Consider the following 9,868-nt stretch of genomic DNA (forward strand, 5'->3'; position numbering starts at 1 on the left):
TCTATTACGAAGTTTCTTTTAAGTTGTCTATGGAGGAATCCATTTAAGTAAATCATAGAAAGGGGTAGCAGAAATTAAAAATGTAGCTCAACATATAATATTACTTGACATATAGTTAAGTCAGGGGTAGAGTTATTTAAATCTTCTTGCAGATTCTTACGTTCAGTATAGTTTTCTTTTTAAAGGGGATAGGAATCATTGGCTAAAGTGTAGAAATGTGTTCTGTGGTATCTAGTGCTGAAATTGAGACACTGAGAATATAGTGAATCTTTTGGCGTATGTTTTCTCTTAAAATTTTATCCATTAATGTTAACATTTTTAGTTTTTCTGCTGTTACACAGTTGAAAAAGAATAGTATGCATATACAAAGCTGAAGTGATCTTTCACTTTATGTGCATTTAATTTTCTTAAATGTTTTAAATTGTCATGATATGTATGATTTAGTAGTTTATAACTGTCAATTGCTGATATATTTTATGTATTCAAATATCCTGACATTTGTGGAAGTATTAATTTCTATGGGTCCATTTTGCACTAGCTCGGTAATTTTTATGAAGAAATGTGCTGGGAAGTCACTTGATACTACTAATAATGAACCAAGTATAAATACAAATCTTTATAAAGGGGTAAATAGTAAGTTCAGTGAAAGTGGATAAAACTTCTTAGAATACTGAAATTCACAGGTGATCTCAAAATTACCCTTTATTACATTCAAACTGCTATGAAACAAGATAGAAAGGACAGCATCATTCCGAAAAGGACTTTTACCAGGCTCTTTTGAGAAAACTTTGTGTTCTACTAACCACTAGATGTCTCTTGAATTCCATATAAATAGCTAATTTATCTTCCATCTTCTTATTTCTGTTTCTTCTCCTTCTGAAGATTTCTCTTTGGAAAACAAAAATTCTGCTTCATTTATTTATCCCAAAACCAGATGGTTTACCCAAAATGTAAGTTTTCAAAGAGACTGAGCGTGCCTAAAATTGTAATATTTTTTTTAACTGGGCACAGAGGTTTAAATTTTTACATTTAGTGTTATTGTTTTATTTCTGTCCATACAGGAAGAATGCAAAATGTCACGGCAGTAGTGAATCATGTATCTGTTTTCTGAAGTCATAAATTATGCATGTTCTCTTTTACCTTTCTGCAAACCCTATCCAGTATAAGACAAATGACTCCTTTGTAAATACAGGAATATACGGGCCTGTTGACAGAGCTTAGGACTGCTTTCACTCCCAAGTCAGCATCTCTGCCTTCAGTCATGCAGAAGGTGACGGTTCAGTGCTCCCGTCTTATTTATTGCAATACTAGTCTTTATAGCTATGAAGGGGTGAGGAAAGTGCATCTTATGTCTTTCCATCCTAAAGAGAAAAGTATCAGGGCACACTGAATAAAATCTCATCTCTAAAGGTGCAAGGCATTTTAAACTCTTAAGTGTATTTTCATAGTAATAAAACAGAATGGATCAGTCCATATTGAAATTTCAGTAGCTCAATGCAGGATTTGTCATGCAGATTCTTTCTGATGGTAGGTGTAGAAGAAACCGTTGTGTATGTGACATCTTACTGTCAACTGCTTCTGTGATTTTCCAGAGAAAACAGGTTTTGAGTCCATCCTCTGTCCACAGCATGTTGTTTTGGAGTAGTAGTCCATTTGGAAAGTCTAACCATGAACGTGTACAGTTTAATAAATGTATGTATTTATGCAAGCATTTTTTCCCCAGGAAAGAGGAGGATTTTTCTTAGTGCTTTAGGCAAATGTATCAAGGTTATTTCTTGGTCCTTTCTGATTAATTGCTTGCCTTGAATTTAACACAAACCGGTTTCTCATATATACTAGAAAAGATCTAGCTGATTGTTATTATGGAGCAGCTTGTCACTGGTCTTTACCTACAGCTCCTAAGCTTTGAGTGCAATGTACACAAATTCAAATGATGTAAAATGCTTCTGATGTACTGATAATCGTCTTTCTACTTCTGTCTTTTACTTTTTATCATCTCTGTTCATCTGTAGAGTGTAGGTTTTTGGGACAGAGGCTCTCTTTTGTTCTGTGTTTGGGGATGCAATGTATGTTGGCTTGCAGTCAAGTTTTCTCAGCCTTGTTGCCTTTTTATCTAAAAACTGTTGTGTGGGTGGAATTTGGGTTTTTTATTGATTGAAGTGAGAATATTTTAGCTCCAGCAGGACTGTCACATTCCAGGGCACAAACATGGTACCCTAATTTATGGTTGAACCTGTACTTGGGCATGTGGGGCTACTTTTACATGGATGTGGTAGAAATGACTCTATTATAATACTCTGTTTGCAAAACTCTGTGCATGAGACTAGAACATTTCCAGTAGGGAGTTGTAAAGAAAAATGTCCTGAAGAATTTTTTTCATGGTAAAAAAAATGCATGTGGTGGCAGGATTCTCTGTGTATCCATTCTGAATTACACAGCTTTCACCCAAGGCCATGGAGCACCCTGTGTAGAGGAATCTGTGGTAACTCTGGAACTTAAGAAATGTGGTTAAGCTTGAGGGTGTTAATGTCTCCAAGATGAGCCATACACTTGACTGTTTCAGAATGTTCAGGATCAAGAAAGCGTGCAGGCTGCATCGTTTTCCATCATGTAACATGATGGCTGAGGCAATATACAGGTTACAGATGCTGAGAAAATAGAGACTAATTCCTGGGCAAAAAGGTCACCTGTTCACTTAATTGCAAATAGACCAGTTGTAGGTTAAGATTTATGCTACTAGGTAATTCTAGGATAGCTTGTGGTTCAAAAATTCATTGAATTTAATAGAGATAAGGCATATTTTTCCGGCTTTTTTTCCTCATAAGAAAGCTTCCTGCTTTGAGTTGGAAAGAAAAGCCCATGGAATCACTGTTCTCAATGTACATAGAATGTACTGAATAATTATAATAAAAACAAGTGCTGTTATGTATTTGGTAAGAGGTATTCTTTTTTGAGATGGGATACAAGAAACTGTCCAAGTCAAATGAGTTCTGTTAACCAAGTCACCTGTTACTAACTGCAATGCAGATTCTTTGAGAGTTGTATTGGAAATATTTTTTTTAATGTATAAATGACCTTGTGGCATTTAATCTTGATCACTTTCAGATGGTGTGGAAGTCTTGATGCTAAAGTATTTAGGGCCTGCTGCCTTTTGGGTGCAGTTTGACTAAAAATACAGCAGCGGGTTCACGATTTAAGACTGGATAGATTTTTGCCAGTTTGGAGCTCCACAGTGTCTTACCACAAAAAACTAGTCTGTGTGCCACAGAAAAGTACTGCTTAAGATAGCTTTGATTCCTTTTCTCTTTGCTTTAAAGATACACTTGAAGACCTCTTTTCTTAAAATCTGGCATAGTATGCTGGCAGTCTATAATTTGCTTCATCTAAACAAGACAAGGTCAGATCAGTCTTTTGGGGTGTCAGTTTGGAAGATACAGACAATCCTGAAAACTCCTTGTCAGGAAGTTGAGTGTTTCAGTAAATCTCTCTGTTTATAAAGAAGGTTACACTAAGGTAAAGACCGATGAACAATAACTAAGCTGATCTTAGTAGTACCTGAATATTGAAAGTTTTTGGAAAACTGAAGTATTTGGGAATTCAAGAATTTTGAACATATTTATGTAAATGAGAGAATTTGTATAATTTATTTAGAGAATTTGTTGTTTTCTGTTTCCTTAGGAGTTTCAGAGACGCTGCAATACTCTCATATCATTAATAGAAAAAGAAAATATGGAAATTGAGGAAAAAGAGCGAGCTGAAAAGAAGAAAAGAGGAGCAAAAGTTACAGCAGTATGTTTAGCAGCACTTTACTTCTAGTGGGGCAGAATTCCATTATATTTTGTTAGAAAATGAAAAAGATAATTGTAGTCACCGATTGGTTTAGTATAAATCATTAGTTGAGAGATTAAACTGACATATTTGTCTATTTACAGCTCTCCTAGCTTTTATGTAGGTATTCCCAACTCATAGTATTTTGGGGCTTTTTTTTTTTTAAGAGTCTTTTAAGTAGCTCAGGAAGACTCCTCTCAAAGAAAATGTAGCGCTGCCCTCTTTCTACCTACATATTTACATCATATGTTTGCTTTAATCTCAGATTGTTATTCCTCCCCTACATAGTAGTTCCTGGAAGAATAAAGGATAAGAAGTGCTTCTTTTATTTTGAGGAGTTGCCATCTTTAGCGAAGAATTGTGTATAAATCAAGGTCCTGATCTTTTAATCCCGTTCATGGTATGTGTGGTACCTGTACCATTGAGACCAAGTAATGATTTCAAGAAGATAGAAAGGGTAGCAGAATTAAGTGTCTAAATCTGGGATTTTTGTTTGCCCTTCCATTATATCCCACAAAGCCAAATTGAAATATATAATACATTAGGGTCACTTATCTTCTTTTTGAATAGTCTGTCATGTACTTAATTTTTTTATATAATGCCACCATTTCTTCGAATTTATAAAAATTTTTTTTCCCTTTTTAGTCACAGAAGAGAAAAGCAGATTTGGCTGCTGAGAACTCTGGAAAAAAAGATGCTAAGAAAGTGAAGTCATGAACCTGAAAACTGAATGCTAAATGTAAAACTTCCACTTTCTTCTCTCCATCTACAAGTATTAATTGCCAACTTCTTTGTATTCATGGTACTCTCCCCCAAATCTCATGGTTTAATTTTGCAGATTTTGTATACTTCACAATGTCCTTCTCTACCTAAAATGTGTAGCTTTATATCTTATGCATTCCAGTATTTTTGTGTACTGTATTTTGTGAGTTTCATGTCTTTGGCAAAATTCACTCAGTCCTTGTTTTTTTGGAGCTTGTGCTGAGGTTTTAGCTTTTATATGTTTTATATGCTGCTGCTTTGAAAGAAAACCTAGATTCTATAGCTGTATTATTGTTGTTTCATATTTTAAATTTATATGGCTGTTGGAAAATAAACTGACTTAATTATTTGAAGAGAAATATACTTCACCTTTGTTTTCCCTGCCCTCTCTCCCTTTTTTTGCATAGCTACATTTAGAGTGAATGTTAAGGTTTGTATAATTGTGCCTTCATCGATCAGATTTTTTTTCAGAGGAGTACTTAGATAGGATCAGGAGCATGACAGAACAAAAAAATCTAATTAGACTGACATCCTTGTTTGCTGTCAGCATTAAATTGACATTTTTCTTGAAATGTTTGGAAGGAAAGCCAGCAAATACTTATACTTTTTTTTTTTTCTTATCACTGGTTTCTGCTGGGCTTCATATGTGCTTAAACACAGGGTGAGGTGTTGTTCAGAATGACCTCTAGATGAAAACTTTTCTATGTCTAATAAACTGAAGTAGTTAACTAACAGCTGCTTTAAGTAACAAACAAAATAATTCATCTTCTGGTTGGTAGGCTGCTCAGCTATGCTGCCTTGTGCTAAAAGATCTTTGTTGCTCTAATTATCTCTGCTAACTTCCTGCTTTTACCTTTGATTCAACATGTCAGTCAGAAGCAATGGGGATATGTTATGGAGTGCTCCTTTTTAGTATTTCTATTTTAATGAAGGGATGAAAGTGTTGGATGTATGATTTTTTGACTTTGTGAGAATGGCCTTTATTAAGCAGGTTCGTAGTTTCTGCTCACATTGGAGTCTCTGCCTTTCCCGGATCAGTAGAACAGTGACTGTGACATCTAATGTTCTACTTTAATCTTCTGTCTCTGATCTAGTGTTTAGTATGGACCTTGCTACAGTGAGACATGCCCTCATAATGTCAAGTCTAGATTAATGCAGTGTGCTTTACATGGTACTTCCCTTGAAGACTACTTGTAAATTTCTTCTAGTGTAGTTTCCTTCCTTCTGTGGTTTGAGGTGTCTTGAGATGAAAACAACTCTTTAAACTCTTTGTATTTCATGCTTTCTTTGCATTGGCTACCTTCTTCTGTATTTGTAAAATTCAGGACTTCATAAAAAGTTCTTGAGTCTTAGGTCAGAATTCTGCCCATATTCTTTTATGTAATTTAAAATATATTGGAGTGTCTTTGAAGTTTTCTGGGATTAATCTCTGTAAGCTTATGAGTAATTTCCAGCCTTTCTTGACAGTCTGTGTTTTAAGGTTTGGGGCAAAATGGGTGTGATGACTTGGTTGAGCATTTCAAAAGATTAATAATTTGATTTTTGGAATGGAGCTTTTGTTTGGGGACCATGTTATTAATTATTTCACTGGGCTTTTATTTGTAAAATTTGTAGTGTGAAAAAGGGTATTAATCTGTTAAGATTAATCTGATGAGTTGAGAGCTCCATCTAGTAATGATGGGGCACAACTTTCAGACAGAATGTTAGTGATGGGTGTCAATGCATGCTTTTAAATGAGTATGCAGCCTGGATGGGATAGGTCTGCTCAGAAAGCAGGGATGTCTTTTCAAATAATATTTTTGGTATTGGAGTAGTTGACATCCTGCTTTGTCCTTGGGAGGAGGACATCCCATGTAATTGTGGGCTGGAAAAAGGCTGTGCAGCTATATACATATATAATCAGAAATCCCTGGAGCATTGCTATTAATAGAGAGAGAAAGATGCCTTATTTACATTTGCTTTTCGGTTCCTGTGTCACTCAGTAAGTTTATGGCCTGAAATTATGAAAACAAGTAAAAAGAGGAAGGAAATAAAGGCTGGAAGAGCCAACTGAATTTTTATTGAATTACATGACTAGGTCTAGACCTTATTCCATTGCTCCTATTTAGCACTGGGTGAATATTTTCATGTTTTGAAATAAGTGTATTCTGGCTTTCTGTATTGTAGATTAGCTTTGTTTGACTTGTATGTTTTTGTATATCCAGTTTCTCTGTGTTGCAAAGTGTATGGAAAGTCTTAAAATGGTAATATCTCAACTTGTTCTTTTATGCAGATTTCTTGGTTTGAGTTACCACTTGAGTTAATGTTCACTTTTCCTTCAGTGACGTGATATACTAGTTATATAGCAAAAGATCATGCAGTTGTTCTTCCAGATACTATCCTCTTCATCAGACAGCTTCTCTGAAGAATGATAGATGCTCCCAGGAACTATCTGTTATCTCTTACAGTCTGTAGTTCCTAGTTAAACTGAAAGTGCTGTTGAACAACAGTCCTTGAGAGCACTTGTACACTATATACTAGTTCCTCAGCGTATTGAGTCTTCCCATCCATCATGTCCCACAGTGATAACTAAAGAAAATTGCTAACAGCTGCTGGTCAGGATTAAAGTAAAATGGATCTTTCTTTTCCTTTTTCGTTCTTCTAGTTGCAGATAGACACACAGTATGTGCCTAGCAGTATCTAAATGATATGCTGCTGTGACTCAAAATTAGATGGACTGAAATAAGGGAATCTTCCTACTTTTAACTACTATTTTCTTAGGTGAGAAATACTGTTTGTAAGAAATTTGTAAGCACTGAATGTAATGTGATACAGAACTTCTGAAAAGTCTGGGCCTTTAGGCAATTTGATAGTTGCCAAAAGAATTACATGATATACAATTTTGAAAATAATTTGTTGTTTCCTTTTGACTAGACAACTAAAATTTGATTGTGTTAGCATTAGGCTTGAAGAAAGAAAAAGTAGTCATCTAGAACCTTTCACACATCAGGCAGTGCATGTAACATCCTGGGAGAGGTCACAACGGTTGTTGTGTTCTTTTTCTTTTCACATATTCATTGCATTCAAATTATCAGTCCTTTTATTTTTGAATTATGTTAGTGATGACAATTAAAAAGTCACACAGCTGACCATCTTCATCATATTTAATTTCAATTTATTATAATGAAATAGAGAAGGAATGAAGCATTCTCCCTGCTGGTAATACTAGACCATCTTTAGATACTGTTTGTGCAAGTAGCATTACTATACTAAAATATTAAGTAAGAATTTTTTCTTGTAGGTTAGCAATGCTTGTTTGATTTAGTGCTAATGCTGGTTATAGTTTAAAAAAAATAGAGCTTTCACTCTTTGAGATCATAAGCAAGGGGTATAGTATATGGAAATTAATCAGAATCTTTCTAAATGGCTGATAGAAGTAAATTCCGTTACGCAGTTCCTGCTGTGCACTGCTATGATACAGGCGCTCTCTGTGCATGCCTCTTCCCCAAGTTCAGTGGAGGGATTAAGTACTTCCAGTGATCACAAATTAATGCCAAAGTTAAACGTGGGCCTTACAGGTTGAAAAAGCATCCAGAATTTTGCAGGTGGCAATGGTTTGTGTGAATGTAAAATGACATGATTGGTGCAGGCATTGGCACTTGTGACGTTGGAAAGGATTGATCACTGACTGTAGTTCTGATCTGGTTAAGGTAACTTGACAGTTGTTACATTTTACTGAAGTTTATCTAGTCCGTGTACTTAGCTTCAAGCATGTATGTAAATGCTTTGGTGGGTCACAGTTATAATGTTTGATACGTTCTTTTTCGGAAAGAGTTAAAGTTGAACTTGGTTTGCATATTTTGAAATGTAATGTACTCTTTAATTGCATTTGCATGATATCCATCCTTTCGTAAGAGCCTTAATAGGAGTAATATTTGCTGCCTCAAAGGTATGTCTACATTGTGTTGTTGAAAGATAACTTCTGAACTTTTTCAAATGGAGATTTGTTTCTTAAGTTGTACATATATGAAAATAAAAATTACTACGAACCGGGTGTCTTCTGGTAATTATACTTATGGTACAGATGAGCCCATGCACTTGGATACTGTTCAAAATAGTTTGATTTAGTTTTGTTGCTCTTGTACCTCTCATAACCTTCAGGCTATGGTAGCTGAATGTAAAGGGGGGGGCGGTGGCTGTTCTGCATCTGCTTTCAGTCTTTCTAATTTCCTGTAATCTAAAATAAAATACTAGTAGTGCCTGTATTTTTGTGACAGCCTTGCCTGTGTTGTCTCTTAATACGGTATGATGCAATGTATGTTTATCCTGTATTAAAGTATATTACTGTTTTTCTGTTATTTCATACCTCTGGTGTGTTACTAAAATAAAATACTTTGGAGCTTAAGTCTAGGAGACACAGAGTGGTAGGGACCAGGAATTTTGTCATTGCAGCTGTTGATCACTAGTAGACATGGTAGATACTCTGCTTGGAGCAGTGTATGCCCTAAAGGAATGTGCAGTTTTACACTTTTTTCTCAGGATGACCCCCTAAAAAAAAGAGAGACAGTAAGGAGCTCTGGAAGACCAGTTTATCCTGGCATTGGCTGGTAGCAATTCTTGTCAGCTTCACAGTGATTTTTCTTTGTTTTTTTAAATAGACCTCCTTCTTTTTCAGCTGAGGCACCTAGACCAGGAAGAAGGAGCTGGGAATAGAGATGTGAATGTCCTTACCTTGTCCTCAGTAGCAGGCTAAATGATTGTTGGATTCACTACAAGAACTACCGTTCTTCCAGATAGCTTTGCTTAGTGCCAAGCTGAGCATGATCCCATAGCTAGTTTCTGCTTCTTACATATTCTCTGTGGCGATCTACCAATGCTAAAGTCTACTGTTTTCAAGATTTTCTTGGAAGCAGTACCTGCCAACTCCTCTGGAGAAGATTCTCTGTTCAAACATGAGAACTTCTAATGGGAACAGTGATCCTGTCTGCAGAGCTACTCAGTGGCTGTGGAGTTTGCAGTGGGGTTTGGTATTGTCATGTGATGATCATTCTCACTGTATGCATTCAGTGGTTTTGGGAAGGTCAGGCTACAGACACCTTTTTCAGGGAACAGACCTTTTTATTTCTACATGGCAGTTTCTTGCCATAAGAAACCAGGCTGAAAAGTCATCTTCATTTATCTTCTCATTTGTTAATTAGGTGGACACTGCTGAAGACCACAAAATCTTAAATTCCACTCAGCAGTTTGGTAAATGGCATTATGTGTCTTCTTTCTCTAGCTTAACAGGTGGATATTCCTC

The 9,868-nt window shown here is 35.8% G+C and overlaps 1 protein-coding gene across 2 annotated transcripts in view; it reads left to right on the top strand.

The window, feature by feature from the left end:
- The window catches only part of SMARCA1 (SNF2 related chromatin remodeling ATPase 1), a 36,013-nt gene extending 27,141 nt beyond the window's left edge, over positions 1-8,872 (top strand). For both annotated transcript variants that reach the window (XM_075720741.1, XM_075720742.1), the window contains 2 exons: positions 3,679-3,789; positions 4,474-8,872. In XM_075720741.1, the coding sequence (XP_075576856.1) occupies positions 3,679-3,789; positions 4,474-4,545 (183 nt within the window). In that variant the 3' untranslated portion in view covers positions 4,546-8,872. The remainder of the gene's footprint in view (positions 1-3,678; positions 3,790-4,473) is intronic.
- The last annotated feature ends 996 nt before the right edge of the window (positions 8,873-9,868 follow it).

Source organism: Pelecanus crispus, chromosome 13 (genome assembly GCF_030463565.1).
Source record: "Pelecanus crispus isolate bPelCri1 chromosome 13, bPelCri1.pri, whole genome shotgun sequence".
Taxonomy (NCBI): Eukaryota; Metazoa; Chordata; class Aves; order Pelecaniformes; family Pelecanidae; genus Pelecanus; species Pelecanus crispus.